Source organism: Oncorhynchus kisutch, linkage group LG12, assembly GCF_002021735.2.
Source record: "Oncorhynchus kisutch isolate 150728-3 linkage group LG12, Okis_V2, whole genome shotgun sequence".
In the NCBI taxonomy this organism is placed as follows: domain Eukaryota; kingdom Metazoa; phylum Chordata; class Actinopteri; order Salmoniformes; family Salmonidae; genus Oncorhynchus; species Oncorhynchus kisutch.
Window position 1 is genome coordinate 28,821,293 of NC_034185.2, and position 22,513 is coordinate 28,843,805.

The 22,513-nt window shown below is 40.7% G+C and overlaps 1 protein-coding gene across 4 annotated transcripts in view; it reads left to right on the forward strand.

The window, feature by feature from the left end:
• Positions 1 to 944: 944 nt before the first annotated feature.
• The window catches only part of ppp1r13bb (protein phosphatase 1, regulatory subunit 13Bb), an 83,648-nt gene continuing 62,079 nt past the window's right edge, over positions 945 to 22,513 (forward strand). For 2 of the 4 annotated variants that reach the window (XM_020496691.2, XM_020496692.2), the window contains exons 1-2: positions 946 to 1,195; positions 1,992 to 2,172. In XM_020496691.2, the coding sequence (XP_020352280.1) occupies positions 2,164 to 2,172 (9 nt within the window). In that variant the 5' untranslated portion in view covers positions 946 to 1,195; positions 1,992 to 2,163. Of the gene's footprint in view, positions 1,196 to 1,991; positions 2,173 to 22,513 lie in introns of all 4 variants that reach the window. The other 2 variants (XM_020496693.2, XM_031837345.1) reach the window with 2 other exon arrangements.

A 22,513-nucleotide genomic window follows, 5' to 3' on the forward strand; every position in this document is an offset into this window, starting at 1 on the left:
AGAGGAAGATAGGTCCAGGGTGAAGGATACTAGATGGATCCATGTGAGTAGGCAGAGGACAATAGAGGGTGGTAGGAATAACATGGGCTTCAGTAAGGTTGGTTTTTTGGAGTTCTTGGTTGTCAACTGTACTGCAGGAATGGAATGTAAATCACAGGGGATAAATGTTGTGGTGGTGGCAGCTACAGAGAAGTACTTGGGTGTATGAGATTTTATTGCAGGTCTTTTGAACAATATTGTCCCTTCCACCCAGCTACTGGTCTGGTGTGGGATCAAATATGGTGGTGAGAGGAAGCCGAGTGGCCGGCAGTGAGAGATGGATTTTGGCAGACACTCAGCAAATGTTCTCATCAATGGAACATTTGATCTCAATACAGTTTTCTTTTTCCAAAACTACAATCGGTTACGAACGGAGTGGACAAAGTTTTGTAGACTAACTTTTGCCGAAGTTTCTAAAAATGGCGTTGTTTAGAAGGAGTGCAAGGGCAAATTGAGTTATTGCACACACACAAATACACACACCAGTGGAGGCTATTGGCGGGCGTGCTCTGTAACTGCTGGAAATGAATAAATGGAACTGTGGTTTCCATATGTTTGAAGTGTTTGGCAGGCCAGATTCCGTATTTATTCCAGAGCTCATCCTCCTTTAGCTCCTCCCACCAGCCTCCACACACACACACACACACACACACACACACACACATACCACAGAGTTCCCTAATGGAAATATGCAAATACATGCTAAAACGCACCAAAAGCTTGTGCTTGGCTCTGCCCACCTTCTTGCTGTATCTGGCTGCGTTCCCGTTGAATTTCAAAATCCTGATATTGCCCCTGAGCCAAAAAGTTTGCCCACTCCTGTGTTAGATGGTTGGGTATTTGTTAATCATTTTTTTCAAGCAAAGTATAAGGAATTGTACTCCAGTCTAGTATGTGGCGATAATGCAACATTTATTGGATACCAACCGCTGTTAATCCTCATCGAAGAAGAAGAGTTTGGCTCTGCCCACCTCCTTGCTTGTTCTGCCCACTAGGATTCAGGCTCGGGTCTATCTTGGGTTAGTTGTTAAGCTCTTTGACCGCATCTTATGGTGCTAGTACGTTAGGTTACTTGGTATCAGTAGCTTCATTAGGCCTGAATCACTCGCGATAGGCTACGACGACCAAGAATGAACAGGAATTGTCTCTGACATCTGTAAGTAACGCTTTTGTTGTTTATTTCAGTAGCTAGCTAACGTTACTAGCTAGCTATCGTTTCATCAGCTGATTAGCTAGCTAGTTAACGTTATCTCGCGACCTAAGTTAGACTAGCTATTCACTAACGTTGGCTAGTAAATAATCCACCTGAACAAGCCTAACGTTAATCATGTTTTACATTCAAAAACTAGGTGCTAACGTTAGCTAAGCGCTACCCAACACTCCTAAAATTGTAGTTAAAACTACGATACAAACAATTGGCAACGAACGTTACGTTAGCTAGCATGGCAGAACTAGCAGCAGCTAGGTAACGTTAGCTAGATAGTTAGTTAGGTCTTGCCGATGGCCTAACTTTAGCTAACTGTCTAATTGGCTAGCTAGCGAAGTTCCACACTGACCAAATTATACTGTTGGTATGACACTACTAACTAGCTAACGTTAACTATTTATAGGCTAGGTAGCTAGCTAACTACTTACAGTACAATGTTAAAGTAACAATCGAAACATTAACGTGGATAACTCTCTAGTTATATAGTAAGGGAAACCGTAGTGTCAATGTTTGGTATTCATCATCAATATAAGGTTCGCTCCAGGCCCAAGTGTTGATGAGTTGATGTCAGTGTTTACCGTAACGTTAGACTACCTGAGCTCTGACCCACTCGGCCTAACTAGGTAGTTAGGCCAACGTTACTTCTCACTGCCTGCCACATAGTCTGTATGCAGTTAGTTGGCTTGGTATCTAGTTACTGTAACAGTTAATTAGCTCATATCCGTTTTTATATTGCATTGCATAGGACGAGGCCTGGGCTGGCTCTCATCACTGAACTGTTGGCGCTACTGGGCAGAATCTCCAGCCATAACTTTGGATATCGTTAGCAGATAGCTAGAAGACATCGAATTCAACCTTTCCAAGTTCGACATTGTTGATTTGATGCCCCCGTCGTTCTGACAGACAGAGCCGCCAATATGATGCCGGTGAGTGTTGGTGAATGTACATGTTATGCTGGTCGTTCGACACTTCACAAAGGGAACATGGAGGCATTAAAGCTGTGATCCTTAATGGTGAATCTGCCACTAACGATTGGAATATTACATTACGGGTCATCATTGCATGCGTTCGATAAAACAGCAGAATATGTATTGCAATGTTTTTTTACTAGACATTTTCATCCGCAAAACAATAACAAAGGTGGTTCTGTTTCTCTTAATGCGGATTCCATCTTTAACTGTTGCCTCAGTCAAACTCTGTGAGAAGTGTATGTTACCAGGAAGATGATACGTGCTTGAAACAGTGGGTTTTGATAACGTTTGAATGTGCAAAGAGTAGAGCTCAACTGCTTCTACCACTCTGCTAGCAGGGTTCTCACCGCTCACCTTCCCACAATCCCACTATATTTCTCCACGTGCCCTTCTTTCGTTGAAAATGAATGGGGGCAGAACTTCTCCTGCCAAATGTGTTGTTGTTGAAAACCCACTAAGTGCTTGCGTCCTTTCTCCAATATTTGAAGCATTGTTCCAACTAGACTACTGGCTCATGAAACCCCAGCTCTAGTTAGATCCTTGTACGGCTACTTCTTCCATATGGGGTTCTAGTGTAGGATGGATTATAGATAGGTGAACATTTTTCTACCTACCTTGGCAATAGTTCCATATTTCTTGATTTTTGAATTGCACCAATGTCCAGTTGCAGATGGAACCCCGATAACCAGGGAATATTCTGAAATAATTAAACCACGTTGCTTAGAAGTGACTAGTTCCAGCAAAGATATTAGGAAATGCGAGATGTATGTCAATCTCTTCACGCGGTGCAAAAAGTAGATTTCATATTTTTGTGAACATTCTCTGGTTTTTGGAGTTCCACCTGCAACTGTAAACAGTTGTTAATAAGACACTGGTGCCTTCAAAATTTAGAATTAATGAAGTATCACCAATTTTTTAAGGTTGGTTGAACATTGTTTTACCATATTGTCAATGAACCATCAACTCGACCATAAGCTTTTAGCTATGCTGCTTGTTCGAATGCCTTGGCTAGTGAAACCCCAAAGCAAAAATTGCAGTTGGAAAGTAATATTATGTCTAATGGCAAGTGCATGTACGCACCAGTGAATTAAATGATCACCTCTGCAAGTGTCTGGGAATACCATTTAAGAATGTGATTACAGTAAAGAAAGTTGGGATAATCCTAGTGATTAATGTGGGAGGGGCAGCGCCCTGACAATATTCCGCCAAGCCTGCTGCCCATTTGGGGATCTAGTGAGATTAGTAGATTTTCAGACAATCCACAGGGGTTTAAGTGCTGTGTGGCACTGTTCACTTCCTTTTGAGAAAGATTACATTAGTGCATGAGGTTGGTTGAGCATTTAGGGTTAAAGGCTCTGCACTCAAACAATCCCCTCTCTGCATGTGTTCAAATCCAAGCCCCACCGGTCTTCACTAGAGGTCGACCGATTATGATTTGTCAACGCCGATACTGAGTATTGGGGAACCAAAAAAAGCCAATACCAATTAATCGGGTGATTTAAAAAAATAAAAAACAAATTTAATTAAAAAATAATATGTATTTGTAATAATGAAAATTACAACAATACTGAATGAACACTTATTTTGACTTAATAAAATACATAAATAAAATCTATTTAGCCTCAAATAAATAATGAAACATGTTCAATTTGGTTTAAATAATGCAAAAACATAGTGATGGAGAAGAAAGTAAAAGTGCAATATGTGCCATGTAAGAAAGCTAACGTTTAAGTTCCTTGCTCAGAATATGAGAACATATGAAAGCTGGTGGTTCCTTTTAACATGAGTCTTCAATATTCCCAGGTAAGAAGTTTTAGGTTGTAGTTATTATAGGAATTATAGGACTATTTCTCTCTATACGATTTGTATTTCATTAACCTTTTACTATTGGATGTTCTTATAGGCACTTTAGTATTGCCAGTGTAACAGTATAGCTTCCGTCCCTCTCCTCGCTCCTCCCTGGGCTCGAACCAGGAACACAACGACAACAGCCACCATCGAAGCAACGTTACCCATGCAGAGCAAGGGGAACAACTACTCCAAGTCTCAGAGCGAGTGATGTTTGAAATGCTATTAGTGTGCACCCCGCTAACTAGCTAGCCATTTCACATCGGTTACACCAGCCTAATCTCGGGAGTTGATAGGCTTGAAGTCATAAACAGCTCAATGCTTGAAGCATTGCGAAGAGCTGCTGGCAAAACGCACAAAAGTGCTGTTTGAATGAATGCTTACGAGCCTGCTGCTGCCTACCATCGCTCAGTCAGACTGCTCTATCAAATCCTAGACTTAGTTATAACATAATAACACACAGAAATACGAGCCGTAGGTCATTAACATGGTCGAATCCGGAAACTATCATCTCGAAAAAACAAAACGTTTATTCTTTCAGTGAAATACGGAACCGTTCTATATTTTATCTAAGGTGTGGCATCCATTACTCTAAATATTACTGTTACATTGCAGAACCTTCAATGTTATGTCATAATTATGTCAAATTCTGCCAAATTAGGCGGCCCAAACTGTTGCATATACCCTGACTCTGCGTGCAATGAACGCAAGAGAAGTGACACAATTTCACCCGGTGAATATTGCCTGCTAATCTGGATTTCTTTTAGCTCAATATGCAGGTTTAAAAAATATATACTTCTGTGTATTGATTTTAAGAAAGGCATTGATGTTCATGGTTAGGTACACATTGGGGAAACGATACGCACCCCATCAATTATATGCAACGCAGGACACACTAGATAAAATAGTAATATCATCAACCATGTGTAGTTAACTAGTTGTTATGATTGATTGATTGTTTTTTATAAGATAAGTTTAATGCTAGCTAGCAACTTACCTTGGCTTACTGCATTCGCGTAACAGTCTCCTCGTGGAGTGCAATGAGACAGGTGGTTAGAGCGTTGGACTAGTTAACTGTAAGGTTGCAAGATTGAATACCCCGAGCTGACAAGGTGAAAATCTGTCGTTCTGCCCCTGAACAAGGCAGTTAACCCACCGCTCCTAGGCCGTCATTGAAAATAAGAATGTGTTCTTAACTGACTTGCCTAGTTAAATAAAGATTAAACAAAGGTGTAAAAAAAAATTGGGCAAAATCGGTGTCCAAAAATACCAATTTCCGATTGTTATGAAAACTTGAAATCAGCCTTAATTAATCGGCCATTCCGATTAATCGGTCGACTTCTAGTCTTCACACTATGTTCCCTCATATCTGTCCCAGCTCATTTTTCTATCCCTTTTTTAAAAACGTTCTAGTGAGCTCATTGTCACCCTGCACTGGTTTGCAATTGTGACAATTAGCCTAGTTATGCATCATGGCTGTTAATTGGAATAGGTGTTAGGCTACCCTTTTTTAAAGAGTTTTTGAATAGCCTAGCTTTTGTGAAGGCTTCACTGACTTATGAAAAGGCAATGGATTATACAGTACCAGTCAAACTTTTGGAAACACCTAATCATTCCAGGGTTTTTCTTTATTTTTTAAACTATTTTCTACATTGTAGAATAATAGTGAAGACACCAAAACTATGAAATAACAGATATGGAATCATGTAGTAACCAAAAAAGTGTTAAACAAATCTAAATATATTTCATATTTGAGATTCTTCAAAGTAGCCACCCTTTGCTTTGATGACAGCATTGTACACTCTCGGCATTCTCTCAACCAGCTTAATAAGGTAGTCACCTGGAATGCTTTCCAATTAACAGGTGTGCCTTGTTATAAGTAAATTTGTGGAATTACTTTCCTTAATGAGTTTGAGTCAGTTGCGTTGTGACAAGGTAGGGGTAGCATACAAAAGATAGCCCTATTTGGTAAAATACCAAGTCCATATTATGACAAGAACAGCTCAAATTAGCAGAGAAATGACAGTCCATCATTACTTTAAGACATGAAGGTCAGTCAATCCAGAAAATGTCAAGAACTTTTACTTTTTCTTCAAGTGCAGTCGCAAAAACCATCAAGCGCTATGATGAAACTGGCTCTCATGAAGACCGCCACAGGAAAGGAAGACCCAGAGTTACCTCTGCTGCAGAGGATAAGTTCATTAGAGTTAACTGCACCTCAGATTGCAGCCCAAATGAATGCTTCACAGAGTTCAAGTAACAGACATCTCAACATCAGCTGTTCAGAGGAGACTGCATAAATCAGGCCTTCCTGGTCAAATTGCTGCAAAGGATCCACTACTTAAGACAACAATAAAAAGAAGAGACTTGCTTGGGCCAAGAAACTCGAGCAATGGACATTTGACCGGTGGAAATTTGTCCTTTGGTCTGGTCCGAATTAGATATTTTTGGTTCCAACTGCCGTGTCTTTGTGAACGGATGATCTCTGCATGTTTGGTTCCCACCGGGAAGCATGGAGGAGGAGGTGTGGGGGTGCTTTGCTGGTAACACTGTCTGTGATTTGTTTAGATTAAGGCACACTTAACCAGCATGGCTATCACAGAATTCTGCAGCCAAAAGCCATCCCATCTGGTCTGCGCTTAGTGGGACTAACATTTGTTTTTCAAAAGGACAATGACCCAACATACCTCCAGGCTGTGTAAGGGCTATTTGACCAAGAAGGAGAGTGATGGCGTGCTGCATCAGATGACCTGGCCTCCACAATCACCCAACCTCAACCCAATTGAGATGGTTTGGGATGAGTTGGACCGCAGAGTGAAGGAAAAGCAGTCAACAAGTGCTCAGCATTTGTGGGAACTCCTTCAAGACTGTTGGAAAATCATTCCAGGTGAAGCTGGTTGAGAGAATACCAAGTGTGTGCAAAGCGTGGCTACCAAGTGTGTGCAAAGGGTGGCTACTTTGAAGCATCTCAAATATATTTTGATTTGTTCAACACTTTTGGTTACCTCATGATTCCATATGTGGTATTTCATAGTTGATGTCTTCACTATTATTCTACAATGTAGAAAATTGTACAAATAAAGAAAAACCCTTGAATGAGTAGGTGTCTAAACGTTTGACTCGTACTGTATGTAAAATTAATGCACTACAAAACAAACTCAATGCAAAACCTTTGAAACCAGGCCCATACTGATATAATTGACTGTACTTTAAAAGCTGAGGAAAGAGGTGAGAGTGGAGTAGATAAATATTGGGCAGATGAACTTCTAACCCCTTCTAAAGGTGTGGCTTTGGGTTCAGCATGAGGTTAGGCTCTCATTGGGTAGGCTGCTTTACCCATTCTGTGTTTCATGTACCCCCCCCCTCTCTCCACTGTCACTAGCACCCTACCCTACAGAGACATTCCATGGGGCTAACTTTGAAGAGAACAGAACCTGCTCTGCTCTTCATGTTTTTCCCCCCCCCAGCCGTAGTAGCATGTTTTGCATCCAATTGGCGACAGATTTTCATGCAAATATTAAGAAATCTGCATATAGAAAACATGAGTATTTTCCCACCAGTGGTGTCTTTCCACCAAACTGACTTGTTGCAGATTAAAATCAGTGCGTGTTGACAGTGCACACAAAATGTACTTTTTCACTGAAGTTTTCATGTACCAAATAAACATCGAAATTTCAATGTGTTTCCATTGCATTTTCAACTCTACCGTTTATTTTTTGTCAAACTGTTGCATTAAATAGCGAATATGCCTACTCTGGTCTTTGCACGTGCGCTCTAGCCAAAAGCTTGCAGATGATGTGCGGTGGACTAGTCTATATGACGTGATTATTATGGATAAAAGGGAGAGTATTTTTATTTGTCAAACGCAACTCAAGCGTCGATCATCATAAGACCCTCAATATTTATTGGAAAAGAGCATCAAGATCACCGTGCACTTGTGAAGTTCATCATGACTATTTCATCTGTAGCCTAATACTGCGTTTCCCAAGTTGTAGTGGGAGGACAACACACACCAAATAATCACGTGAATATAAGTTTACTTCAATATGGTGGTTGTTAAATCATTATTTGCATATCAAGGCGTTTCCAACTCCATTTCTTGCTTAATTCATTCATTTTACAGGCACGAAAGGATCCCACCATGTCGACTAATACATTCTATAACAGCACTTATAATATATTACCAAAATGTCCTGTTTCCATCACACTTGACATTTTTTTAAACTTTGTGACTTTACTCGCATAACTGTGGATGGAAACGTGGTTTGTTATGGCTGTTCGATTGTGGTATCGCCGTGCTTGGAAGTTGGGACATTCTAAGGTCAACATACTGCTGCCGCAAGTGGGGGTGATATGACAAATGTAGCCTACATTGTATCAAACTTTCGACATTATCGAAGGTAAGCTAGTTAGCAAAGCACATTTACAAACCCTGTGTTTTGACAAGGTTGATATATTTCCATGAACTTCTGAAGAACGTAGGGTGGAAAGAGATTTGGATTTCCCTATCACACAGGAGGATGTGTGACCTACCAATTTTTCCTACACCTGGAAGCTACAGACACACCTTTTTAGAGTTGTGTGGGAGAGAGACTCACATGGCAGGACTATCAGAGGGGGTGATGTGACCTAGAATCTTGTCTCGTGCTAGGACTCCAATGATGAATGGTGGAAAAAAACTAAACTGTCCATGGGCTACTGGCAATCTGCCAAGACAGTGACATGCATGCATGCATGACAGGACTGTAGGGTGTGAGAGGACCTAGTGCCCTCACTGTACAGCAGGTGGTCAAAGGTCAGGTTTATGGTTTCTCCTGCATTTGCACAAATGCTTTTTGTGTGCAATATTTAGGAAATGGCTTTCGATCTGCATTTCATCTCTCTCATGAGCACTGATGATAAGCTTAATGATTGGATAGGTTTATCCACCCACTGTTGCCATCTAACATTGTAGGCCTATTTAGTCAGACCCAGCATTGTATATGGGGAGCACAGACTCCCAAATGCTCAGGTTATTGAGGAGGAGAAAATGCTGCCAGAGAGAAATCGGCAATCTGCTAACGGGATGGATGAAGGTTTTGCTGGCCAGCACAGCCTTGGCAGTGGATAAATGTGTTAACTCTCTGTGCCTGCCATGCCCCCTGGGGGTAAATTTAGCAGGTCAGACGAATTGCTCCCCGGTGGAACAGCACAGGGAGCTCTCAGGAAGCCACAGCCTCCCTTCCAGTCCATCACACTGTGCTCGCAAACAAACAACACACCCACACTCAGTCTCACACTTGTACACCTATTGAATGGGGCAGGCAGTCCTGGAGTAATAGACTTGAGTGATTTAGGTGAGAGAAAGGTAGACTGTGGACTTTGTTGGTGTTTATGTATCGATCTGGGGGGGGGAGTAGTAGCCTATTTAATTGTTGGTGTGTTTCGAACGGCACGATGTGTTCGAGAGGGCTGTCTTGTTTTTGTACTGAATTTCATCTGTGCTTTTTGGAGTTTGGAAGGGAGCATTTCCAACCTAGCCTACGATGTCTGCTGTGTGGATCGAGCCGTCAACAAGTCGAGCAGTCATTTGAATGAGTAAGACCATTTCGATGAGACAACTCAAAAGGTGAAGTCCATAAAAGCCAAGATAATGGATTTCATTGCCCTTGACAATCAACCGTTCTGTCATGGGCGATGTTGGCTTTCGCCGACTGGTCGAGCACCGGTACACATGTTGCCCTACCGGAGTTGCACAGTAATAGTGTCACTGCTATTAGCTTCACGACATACTATGGAACGCCATTTGGGTCTTTGCATGTCAAAAAAGACACGTCAAATAACGCACGTGCAAGCCATGCGTCACCACTACTATCAGTAGCACTGTCAAAGCTGCACAATAAAATCCGCAAACAAATAAACACCGGCCACGAACGATGTGTTTACAATAACGCGTTGGTAATAAAGCATCATTTGTTCGACCGCAATTTCCGGGGTAGTTAGCTTTAACTTGGTACCTAGCTAGCACCAATACAACCAGCCTGAAAAAAATGACCAGTAGAAACTGCTGTCATTTTCATTATTCTTAGCAATGATTTAGGAATCCTTGTGAGTAAGTATTAGCTATGTAGCCACATGTTGTTTGCCTATTGAAATTGAACTTCAGTTCATGAAAATAAATAGCTAGCCAGCTACTTAACCCAGTTGCCTAAAGCTAAAGTAATAAGCAGCCAGCTAGCATCATCTGGCTAGTGAGGCTCGACCGCACCGGGTTGTGTTGTAGAGCTAGCCGCAATAAGGATTAGTAACAATAGTGGAATTTGCAGTTTGCCTTCAAAATAGAAGTATCTCTTTGAAAGTGATGCTGAAGGTTATATTTGGTGGAATCATGCCATATTTAGACTAGATAATGTTAAACAAGGTTTGAATGTGAAGCAATGAAATGGGGTATCAGTCTACTCGGTGACACCCACAGAACAACTGTTTAGAGTTTACGCACATATTAGCGTTGTAGCTCTTATCGCGGGACTGTGTCTGTGTGAAATTACCTCCCCAGTCGGCCAATATTGTGTATTGGCATTCATATTATACGGTACAGCTTTACCTACGGATTGGGGATCAATGAAATGGGGTATCAGTTTACTCAATAACCAATATATATTTTTCCCAACGCTCAGTTATCAGACTCCAAAATATCCACGCAGTATTGTTTTTCCTCATGAGTAGTGTTTAATACACATAGGACAATAAATGTGGCTCAATTCAGTTTCAGTCCCGCAATAAGAACTACAATGCTAATGTTCTGAGTGTTACTGAGTAGACTGATCCCCCATGTCATTGATACACAATCCATAGGTAAGGCTGTACAATGAAATAAGTATGCCCTCAATCCAATTCTAAAGTATAATACATCCAGTGTGATATTAACACATTTTCTCTTGTAGATTTTATATAACATTCCAACCTTGTTTAGCATGATCTATTCAATTATGGCATAATTCTACTATTTGTATTAATTTGCATCACTGTCAAGGACATACTTTTATTTTGAAGGCTAACCGCAAAGTCCACTATTGCGGCTAATCCTTATTGTGGCTAGCTTCACATAGATGGGTCCGACCATTTATCAAATAAGAACTGTCTTATAAATTAGGGTTATTTTAGATGATTACACCTAGCTATATAGTTAGCTAGCTGGCTAACTATAGCTACTGAAACAGATGAAGTCGTTTTGGGGGAAGAACATTGTTTGCTTCCATGAGCTAGCTATCTTTTTTTTAAATGACCAGCACAGTAAGTGCGCGAGACAACTTTACCAGCATCATAGTATACGTATCAATGTATCGTTGTGACATGAAATACGAGTGATTGATTACACTGTGTAATAACTATATAAAAAATGTCGTAACACGTTAAATTATTATGTGACGTGCAGTCATATTCAGGTCCTGATTGGTCAACAAGCTTATTTAACACGCAAAAGACCCAAACGGCGTTCCATAGTATGAGAAATCCTGGTTGAGAATGAAACGACTGATTACATGAACAACAAAACAGCACAGTAAGTAAGTGAAAGAAATATAGGTTTTGTTTATGTTTTACTGGTAATGGGGACATACGTAAATGCCAACAAAATTACTTTTTGGTCAGTGTGGTGTGTGTAACCATTATTTAACGTCCATGTGTGTGTGTGTGTTAACTATTTAACTGTACTAGAATGCTTGAAAGGCAGCAAAACATTTTAATACCGGTTCTCTGAATTTTTGTTTTTTGGCAAGGAAAATATCAGATATCTGTATCGGCTAAAAATGTCATATCGGTGCATCACTACTCTCAAGCTTTGACAGGTTGGATGGGGAGAGTCGCTGCACAGCTATTTTCAGTGCTTTTCAGAGATTTTCGATCAGGTTCAAGTCCGGGCTCTGGTAGGCCACTTGTTCTGAAGCCACTCCTGCGTTGTCTTGGCTGGGTGCTCAGGGCTGTTGTCCTGTTGAAAGCTGAACCTTTGCCCCAGTCTGAGGTCCTGAGCAGGTTTAAAAAAAAATCAAGGATCTCTCTGTACCTTGCTCCGTTAATCTCTCTCAATCCTGACTCGTCTCCCAGTCCCTGCCGCTGAAAAACATCCCCACAGCTTGATGCTGCCACCACCATGCTTCACCGTAGGGATGGTGCCAGGTTTCCTCCAGACGTGACGATGGCATTCAGGACAAAGAGTTCAATCTTGGTTTCATCAGACCAGAGCATCTTGTTTCTCATGGTCTGAGAGTCCTTTAGGTGCCTTTTGGCAAAATCACAGCAGGCTGTCATGTGCCTTTTACTGAAGAGGTGCTTCTGTCTGGCCACTCTACCATAAAGGCCTGATTGGTGGCGTGCTGCAGAAATGGTTGTCCTTCTGGAATGTTCTCCCATCTCCACAGAGGAACTCTAGAGCTCTGTCAGAGTGACCATCGGGTTCTTGGTCAACTCCCTGACCAAGGCCCTTCTTCCCTGACTGCTCAGTTTGGCTGGGCGGCCTGCTCTAGGAAGAGTCTTGGTGGTTCGAAACTTCTTCCATTTACAAATGGAGGCCACTGTGTTCTTGGGGACCTTCAAAGCTTCAGAAATGTTTTGGTATCCTTCCCGAGACCCGTGCCTCGACAGAATCCTGTCTCGGAGCTCTATGGACAATTCCATCTACCTCACGGTTTGGTTTTTGCTCTGACATAAACTGTCAACTGTGGGACCTATCTAGACAGGTGTATGCCTTTCCAAATCATATTCAATCAATTGAATTGACCACATGTGGACCCCAATCAAGTTGTAGAAACATCAAGGATGATCAATGGAAACAGGACGCACCTGAGCTCAATTTCAAGTATTTTTTGCAAAGGGTCTGAATACTTAGGGATATGTTTATTTTGGGGGGCAAAAAAATAAATAAAATAAATAATAATTTGCTTTGTCATTATGGGATATTGTGTGTAGATTGTAGAATAAGGCTGTAACATAACAAAATGTGGAAAAGGTCAAGGGGTCTGAATACTTTGCAAATGCACTGTATTTGTGGCAAATAGAGATGGGCAAAGATACTAGAATATCCGGACCAGTATTTGATTACTTGCGAGAATATTCACTTAAGAAAAGAATAGGCCTATTAACAATGAAAAAGCTGTCTAAAATAAAATCATCTACAGTGGGGCAAAAAAGTATTTAGTCAGCCACCAATTGTGCAAGTTCTCCCACTTAAAAAGATGAGAAAGGCCTGTAATTTTCATCATAGGTACACTTCAACTATGACAGACAAAATAATTTTTAAAAATCCAGAAAATGTTATGAATTTATCTGCAAATTATGGTGGAAAATAAGTATTTGGTCACCTACAAACAAGCAAGATTTCTGGCTCTCACAGAACTGTAACTTCTTTAAGAGACTCCTCTGTCCTCCACTCGTTACCTGTATTAATGGAACCTGTTTGAACTTGTTATCAGTATAAAAGACACCTGTCCACAACCTCAAACAGTCACACTCCAAACTCCACTATGGCCAAGACCAAAGAGCTGTCAAAGGACACCAGAAACAAAATTGTAGACCTGCACCAGGCTGGGAAGACTGAATCTGCAATAGGTAAGCAGCTTGGTTTGAAGAAATCAACTGTGGGAGCAATTATTAGGAAATGGAAGACATACAAGACCCTCGATCTGGGGCTCCACGCAAGATCTCACCCCGTGGGGTCAAAATGATCACAAGAACGGTTAGCAAAAATCCCAGAACCACACGGGGGGACTTAGTGAATGACCTGCAGAGAGCTGGGACCAAAGTAACACAGCCTATCATCAGTAACACACTACGCCGCCAGGGACTCAAAGCTGCAGTGCCAGACGTGTCCCCCTGCTTAAGCCAGTACATGTCCAGGCCCGTCTGAAGTTTGCTAGAGAGCATTTGGATGATCCAGAAGAAGATTGGGAGAATGTCATATGGTCAGATGAAACCAAAATATAACTTTTTGGTAAAAACTCAACTCGTGGTGTTTGGAGGACAAAGAATGCTGAGTTGCATCCAAAGAACACCATACTTACTGTGAAGCATGGGGGTGGAAACATCATGCTTTGGGGCTGTTTTTCTGCAAAGGGACCAGGACGACTGATACGTGTAAAGGAAAGAATGAATGGGGCCATGTATCGTGAGATTGAGTGAAAACCTCCTTCCATCACCAAGGGCATTGAAGATGAAACGTGGCTGGGTCTTTCAGCATGACAATGATCCCAAACACGCCGCACGGGCAACGAAGGAGTAGCTTCGTAAGAAGCATTTCAAGGTCCTGGAGTGGCCTAGCCAGTCTCCAGATCTCAACCCCATAGAAAATCTTTGGAGGGAGTTGAAAGTCCATGTTGCCCAGCAACAGCCCCATAACATCACTGCTCTAGAGGAGATCTGCATGGAGGAATTGGCCAAAATACCAGCAACGGTGTGTGAAAACCTTGTGAAGACTTATAGAAAACGTTTGACCTCTGACATTGCCAACAAAGGGTATATAACAAAGTATTCAGATAAACTTTTGTTATTGACCAAATACTTATTTTCCACCATAATTTGCAAATAAATTCATTAAAAATCCTACAATGTGATTTTTCTGGATTTTCCCCCCTCATTTTGTCTGTCATAGTTGAAGTGTACATATGACGAAAATTACAGGCCTCATCTTTTTAAGTGGGAGAACTTGCACAATTGGTGGCTGACTAAATACTTTTTTGCCCCACTGTATGTGACAAGGCTACATAGCCTACAAGGATAGACCATTACATTCAACAATTTAATAAAACACTGAGTTATGAGTGCGCCCCATTAAAAAAATAATAATAATAAAAAAGACATAACAACAAGCTACAAAAGTGTGTTGGCTATTGCCGGTCAATAAATGTGCCACTACAGTCAGGCTCCATGTGTAGGAAGTGAAGTTGGTGATTTCTAATCAATTTAAAATATAATACAAATGTACCGAATTAAGTTGACTAAATGAGAAGGAGTAGGCTACAATGATCAACCAACAGGTAGGTTGTTGTTTAATATTAATGGATTGGCTGTAGAAAAGGATGGGGTTGTCACTAGTTACCACACCACAAAGCCTAAATTAAGAGATGTGCTTTTTGATCTTAATTTAAGATTAGGCATAATGTTATCAGTGTGGTTAGGTTTAAAATCTGATTTTAAGAAGAGAAATTGTAGAAATAGGCAGGCTTTAGACATTTTGACTGTGGCAACTAGTGACACTCCAAAGACAGGTAGCGCAGCAAAATAACCTCAATTAGCCCTCCTGCCTATGCTGTCAGACAAAAATAACTATTTTAGTAGTTCTTCAAAGTAAATAAGGCATAGTTTGTATTCAGCAGTCATAAAAGTATAAATCTTAGATCATGTACTGTATTTTCAGGTAGATACCTCACAAAGAAACTGCCTTCGTTCGGGACAAGTAGACGCGAAATTGATTATGATCATTGTGTATAAATGCAGTCTAGCTCCACAGTGCTGTGTAGAGCCATCAAAAATTATCTGACGATGATGATGATGATGATGATGATGCACTGGCTACAGAGTATGATAATCAATCTGGCCTTCTCTAACTAATATATTACGTTAACTAATTAGAGCCACCAACTAATGAATTCCAAACTGAATTATCAAATTGTAATCCAAAAACAGCAATTGTCGAAGAAATATGCTTCAAAATGTTGATTTCTTCTTACGTTGTGAAATTAATGACATCATGAGAATGGCTGCAAGTGTTCAGATACCGCATGAATACTTTTTTTCATCCTCTTCATAGAGCGCCACAGTGGAAGTGCCATAATAATGCAATATTTTTCGTGGCGTCATTACGTCATGTTCCTGTGTTATATAGGTATGCACATCTGCTTTGGGTTTTGCACATCGGCGTTAAAATAGACATTGGGCCGATACTGATGTTGGTATTATTTAGCTAATATCGGCCGATTCCGATATGTTGACCGATATATCGTGCATCCCTACTTGAGAGGATCTGCAGAGAAGAATGGAAGAAACTCCCCAAATACAGGTGTGCCAGGCTTCTAGCGTCATACCCAAGAAGACTCAAGACTTTAATCGCTGCTAAAGGTGCTACAACTAAGTACTGAGTAAAGGGTCTGAATACTTATGTAAATGTAATGCATTAAAAAAATATATACATTTCTAGTTTCTACAAAACTGTTTTTGCTTTGTTATTGTGTGTAGATTGATGAGGGGGGAGAAACAATTTAGTCCATTTTAGAATAACGTTGTCCCCCACCCACTTGGCAATGATGGTAGTTAGTGTGTTTTTTAGGTACTCTGCTGTGCCTCTCCTCTGTGTTCTGTGGTCAGTACCTGGACTTCATGTTCCACTTCTCACTGTGATGGCTCATTGTAGTGATGTATTGACGAACTGTTCATAGACGTCCAACAGTATGTTGTTAACGCCAGGTATGGCGTTTGAGAGCTTGCGCTTGGTACTTTCAGAACAAACATTGTACAATTTCTCCATCCGGCCCGTCATAGTTTTTCAACATGGTATCTTGTGGTCTGGTATCAACTGAATAATTTCTGTAACAGCTCTGTGATTTTCTCACTCCATGCCTTTATCATGCTTCTTTTGTGTGAAAAGCCTGTCTATTGTTGGGGGGCCTCCGCTGCTGCCAGCAACGGTTTGGATCTCACTCTCCCAGTGCCTCTCATTCAGACGGTTAAGCATTGCACCAGTACTGCCACTGTAGCTCAATTCCACCCCGCAAAGTTCACATTTCACCTGATTTAATTTAACTTCTCAACGTATTACCATACAGGACTTTCCCGACTGTCTCTACCCTGTCTGAAAAGTCAACTGAAAGTCTGCCAAGGCCAGCTTATTTAGTGGGTACTTGTTTTGGGTCACAAAACCATAAAATTGTCAGGTGTTGATATTAGCCAAACAACTAACGTGATGTCATAACTCCCCAACACATTCATACATTTGTGTTAACCATATTGCTTTTGATTAAGGCTGATTGATTTGATCCATGCTCATCTGTTCTAGTTGAGGAATGTCTGCTTGGGGTGTAACGGTTCACAACATGTTCGGTTCTTTACATGATCTTTGGCTCTCGGTTTGGATTTATCTTGCTTCTTAGGAGGGGAAAAAAATGACATTAGGGATGTGAGACATATCGCAATCGATGTTTAGTTTAACGGCGATGTTAAAAACCGATGTAAAAGCTCACGTGCATACCTATATGATGTAAGTACATGGCGTAATGACGGCACTTAAAATGTTGAGCTACACGTGCAAAACAGCATTCCTAAACTAGCCCACAATGTCTGCTGTGTGGAACGAAGCAGTCAACAAGTCGAGCACTCATTTTGAAAGAGTATTTTTCAGATGTTGCCCTACCGGAGTTACACAGTAATAGCTTCATTGCTATTAGGTTCACGATATACAGTTGAAGTCGAAGTTTACATACTTAGGTTGGAGTCATTAACATCTTTTTTCAACCACTCCACAAATGTCTTGTTAACAAACTATAGTTTTGGCAAGTCGGATAGGACATCTACTTTGTGCATCACAATTCCAGTGGGTCAGAAGTTTATACACTAAGTTGACTGTGCTTTTAAACAGCTTGGAAAATGTATTGGCTTTAGAAGCTTCTGATAGGCTAATTGACATCATTTGAGTCAATTGGATGTGTACCAGTGGATGTATTTCAAGGCCTACCTTCAAACTCAGTGCCTCTTTGCTTGACATCATGTGAATAGCAAAATAAATCAGCCAAGACCTCAGAAAAACAATTGTAGACCTCCCAAGTCTGGTTAATCTGTGGGAGCCATTTCCAAACGCCAAGGGACCTTTTGAAGATGCTGGAGGTAACAGGTACAAAAGTATCTATATCCACAGTAAAACGAGTCCTATATCGACATAACCTGAAAGGCCGCTCTGCAAAGAAGAATCCATTGCCCCAAAACCACCATAAAAAAGACAGATTACGGTTTGCAACTGCACATGGGGACAAAGAACGTACTTTTTGGAGAAATGTCCTCTGGTCTGATGAAACAAAAAATATAACTATTTGGCCATAATGACCATTGTTATGTTTGGAGGAAAAGGGGGGGGGGGGGGGCTTGCAAGCCGAAGAACACCATCCCAACTGTGGTGTGGTGGCAGCATCATGTTGTGGGGGTGCTTTGCTGCAGGAGGGACTGGTGCACTTCACAAAATAGATGGTATCATGAGGATAGAAAAGTATGTGGATATATATTGAAGCAACATCTCAAGACAGTCAGGAAGTTGAAGCTTGGTTGCAAATGGGTCTTCCAAATGGACAATAGCCAAAATTCACCCAACTTATTGTGGGAAGCTTGTTGGAGGCTACCTGGTGGTTGACCGAAGTTAAACAATTTAAAGGCAATGCTACAAAATACTAATTGAGTGTATGTAAACTTCTGACCCACTGGGAATGTGATGTAAGAAATATATTCTGAAATGTACTTTCTTAAAATAAAGTGGTGATCCTAAGACGGGGAATTTTTACTTGGATTAAATGTCATGAATTGTGAAACTGATTTTAAATGTATTTGGTGTATGTAAACTTCCGACTTGAATTGTACATACTATGGAACGCTGTTTGGGTCTTTGCGTGTCAAAAAAGATACAGAAGCACTGTCAAAGCTACAAATAAGTCTGCAAACACCAGCCACGAACGATGTGTTTACAATACCGCGTTGGTTAAAAAGCATCATTTGTTCAACCGCAACTTCTGGGGTAGTTAGCTTTTAGCTTGGTACCTAGCTAGCACCAATACAACCAGCCTGAAAACAATGACTAGTAGAAACTGAAGTAATTTTCATTATTCTTAGCAATGATTTAGGAATCCTCGTGAGTAAGTATTAGCTAGGAGCCACTTGTTGTTCGCCAATTGAAATTGTTCTTCAATTCATGAAAATTAAAAGTTAGCCAGCTACTTAACCCTGTTGCCCAAAGCTGAAGTTATAAGCAGCCAGCTAGCTTCATCTGGCTAGTGAGACTCCACCAGACCAGGTTATGTGTTGTGAAATTAGGCACAATAGTGGAATGTGAGGTTGGCCTTAAATAAAAGTATGTCATTGACCGTGATGCAAATAGAATTATCCCACACTACTTTTTTGAAGGCTAAACGCAAATTCCACTGTTGTGGCTAGCTTCACATAGATTGGTCCAACCACCATTAATCAAATATGAACTGTATTATAAATTAGGGTTATTTAGATGACACCTAGCTATATAGTTAGCTATCTAACTATTGCTACTGAAACAGATGTCGTTTTGCTATGTTTTTGGGGAATATATATATTTTTCCTCCATGAGCTAGCTAGGATTTTTATGACCATCACTGTAGGTGTGCGAGACAACTTTACCATCATAGCATACGTGTTGTTGTGACATATGAGTGATTGTGTAATATCGATGTAAAAATGAATGAATGCGTTACATTTATCTGACGTGCAATCATATTCAGGTCCTAATCGGTCAGCAAGCTTATTTGACACGTCAAATAGTGTTAGTTTATTTTTTGACTCGCAAAAATTATATCCTGGTTGAGAATGAAACGCCAACAAATGAACAACGAAACATCACAGCAATGAAGTGAAATCGGTTTTGATTATGTTTTACTGGTAATGGGGACATACGTAAATGCCAACAACAACAACTTTTTGTTTAGGTGTGTGTAACCTTTTATTTAACTAGGCAAATCAGTTAAGAACAAATTCTTATTTGCATTGACGGCCTACCCCGGCCAAAGCCGGACGATGCTGGGCCAATTGTGCGCCGCACTATGGGACTCCCAATCACGGCCGGATGATATACAGCCTGGATTCGAACTAGGGACTGTAGTGACGATTCTTGCACGGAGATGCAGTGTCTTCGACCGCTGCGGGTGTGTGTGTATGTAAACTATTTAACTGTAATAGAATGCTAAAAAGGCCGCTAAATTTTTAAAAAGAAAAAGACTATCATCTTTTCTTGGCAAGGAAAATAGAGGATATCGGTATAAGCCAAAAATGTCATAGTGGTGCATCACTACAAAAAAAAAGTGGAATAAAGTCATTTTTAGCATAGTCCATCGTTTGTAAGAAAAGTTGTCCTCTTAAATTTCAAGCGCTGCTATCCTTAGTGATCACATTTACAGGTACTATATGAGACAGTTAAGCAGGATATGAGCTACATCTTATTCTAGCTAAGCTGTTGACATGCACCTTTTGATATCCCGCTCACGAGTATCCCTGTATCAGGAATAAAAATGAATATTCCTAATTTAAATTCATATGGGTTAAATGGAATAGTAACTGTAGGACTATAACCACTCACCTGTAGCATTATATAATGTAAACTCCTGCAGAATTATGCAGTTCTTGCAGTGAAACGACAACATATTTACATCAAATGTAAATGCACATATAACCTGATATCTTTTGACACTGTTATGCAATCAGATAGTATTTCAACCACAAATTATGCACACAAGACAAACTGAAGTCTTATCAGAAACGTGATTTTAATCATTTTCTCAGCTTTTCATTTCCTTAAATCCGGTCAAACGGATGACATTTCGACATTTTGTACAGGAACAGGAACAATCTTTCCAATGTTTTGGAGTTATTGCATTTACTCCCCTGCCCATTCCTTAAACATCCTCTCTCTGCAATAGCTGAAGTGAAACAGACAACTTTACCGGTGTTAACTAGATTACTAATGCATGCATTCAGTCGATTTAAGACCTTATTCTGCTGAGCACTGCTTTATTTAGTCTTCTAGGCAGTGTTTCCCAACCTTGGTTCCTCGTCCCCCCCCAACAACACACATTTTTATTGTAACTCTGGACAAGCACACCAGATTCAACTCGTCAACTCCTCATCAACCCTTCAATGAAGTTGAATGAGTTGTGTTTGTCAAGGGCTACAACAAAACTGTGTACTGTTGGGGGTACTCGAGGACCAGCATTTGGCGAAACACTGTTCTTGGGCAAAAAGTATATTTTTTTTACCAACTTTTCATTTAGTTGTCTTTTATTTTTCAGAGTGGGTTAGAGGTTAAAAAAAAAATGTCAGAAATTATAAGCAGACATTTATTTAAATTAGGGGTGCAAGTAGCCTAAGCCAGTAGGCTATATGGTCCAGTACAGAGTATCTGCTAAAATATTATTATTATGGTGGTTTGAACTGCGCAGGTAGCCTACTTTTTGAAGTGATTTGTTTGAAAATCTGATGAAAACATCACACAACACCCATGATATGCAAAACTGAGCCAGCGCAGATCACAAAAAAACGACAGTAAACGGGTAAGCTGTTTACATGCCACAGTATCCCGTCTAAGATCAGCATATCCCAGGCATCTTATCTGGTTTTCTCAAACAGGATACAAGTATTTTCGTGTTATTGTAAATGGGATATGTTTATACATCAACTTAAAAACAGAATATTTGAGTATCTCGGATAAAAACGGATATCGTTGTGCATGTAAACATGGTCAATGTGAAAGAGGGTGATGGCCAGTGGCGTTGCACCAAGCAGAGGTTACAGAAAGCCTAGTGTTTTGTGAGTGAATAAGAGCATATAGTGGTCTACAGAGGGTGCAGCAGGATGGACATGCAGGCAGTGCTGGGAGGTTCCTCCCCCCAGTGTCCTCAATGGGGGAGTTGAGTGACTGCGGCGCTGGCCCAGGCAGACGTTTGTGCCCCACGGCGCCACCGGACCATCAGTGTCAAACAGCCAGTCGACCGGAGAGCAGCCCAGTGCCTTCCCTCGCCTCATCTCGCGTGACTCCCTTAGCCAATAACACACGGGCAGGAATGGCTAATGTACTGTTGTCAGGGGGACTCCGGAGGAGATAGTCAAGCGCCATCTACCGTTTCTCACAAGCACAACCCAATCTTACATATAAATATATTACATAACATCCTCTTCCTGGATGGGCCTATGGCTGTTATAGGAGCATCAATTAGCTCTTTCAGAGCTGTACTGACTCAAGGTCTGGAATGAAACGGACTTGATGGCAGCCCAGCACTTTCTTTCCCCTGAGTTGACCCTGAAAGGATGAAATGAGTCAGCTAGCTGTTGATTTATTCAAAAGACCTCGTATACCTGTGCGCGCTCTGTTTCTCTCTTTTTGCGTAGTTCATTACATATTCATTTTTCTTTCCTTAATGCACTCTCCTAAATTGTCAGTTTGATATGGAGAAGCTTTTCAAATGTGGCCCCGTCATTACAGCTTTGAATCATGGTGGAGAGATGCCCTCCTGTGAGTGTACATTCATTTTTGGACTTATACATTCATGACACAACCATTGATTCTAGAACATTATAATTTCTCAGATCTCAGACTGACACTTTTAAAAGTAGATTCAGCAACATGACATCATCATAGACATACAGAATATCTTTCCACTTAGTCAGTTCCATGTCATGATAAAGTCCATTATTACTATGCATAGTT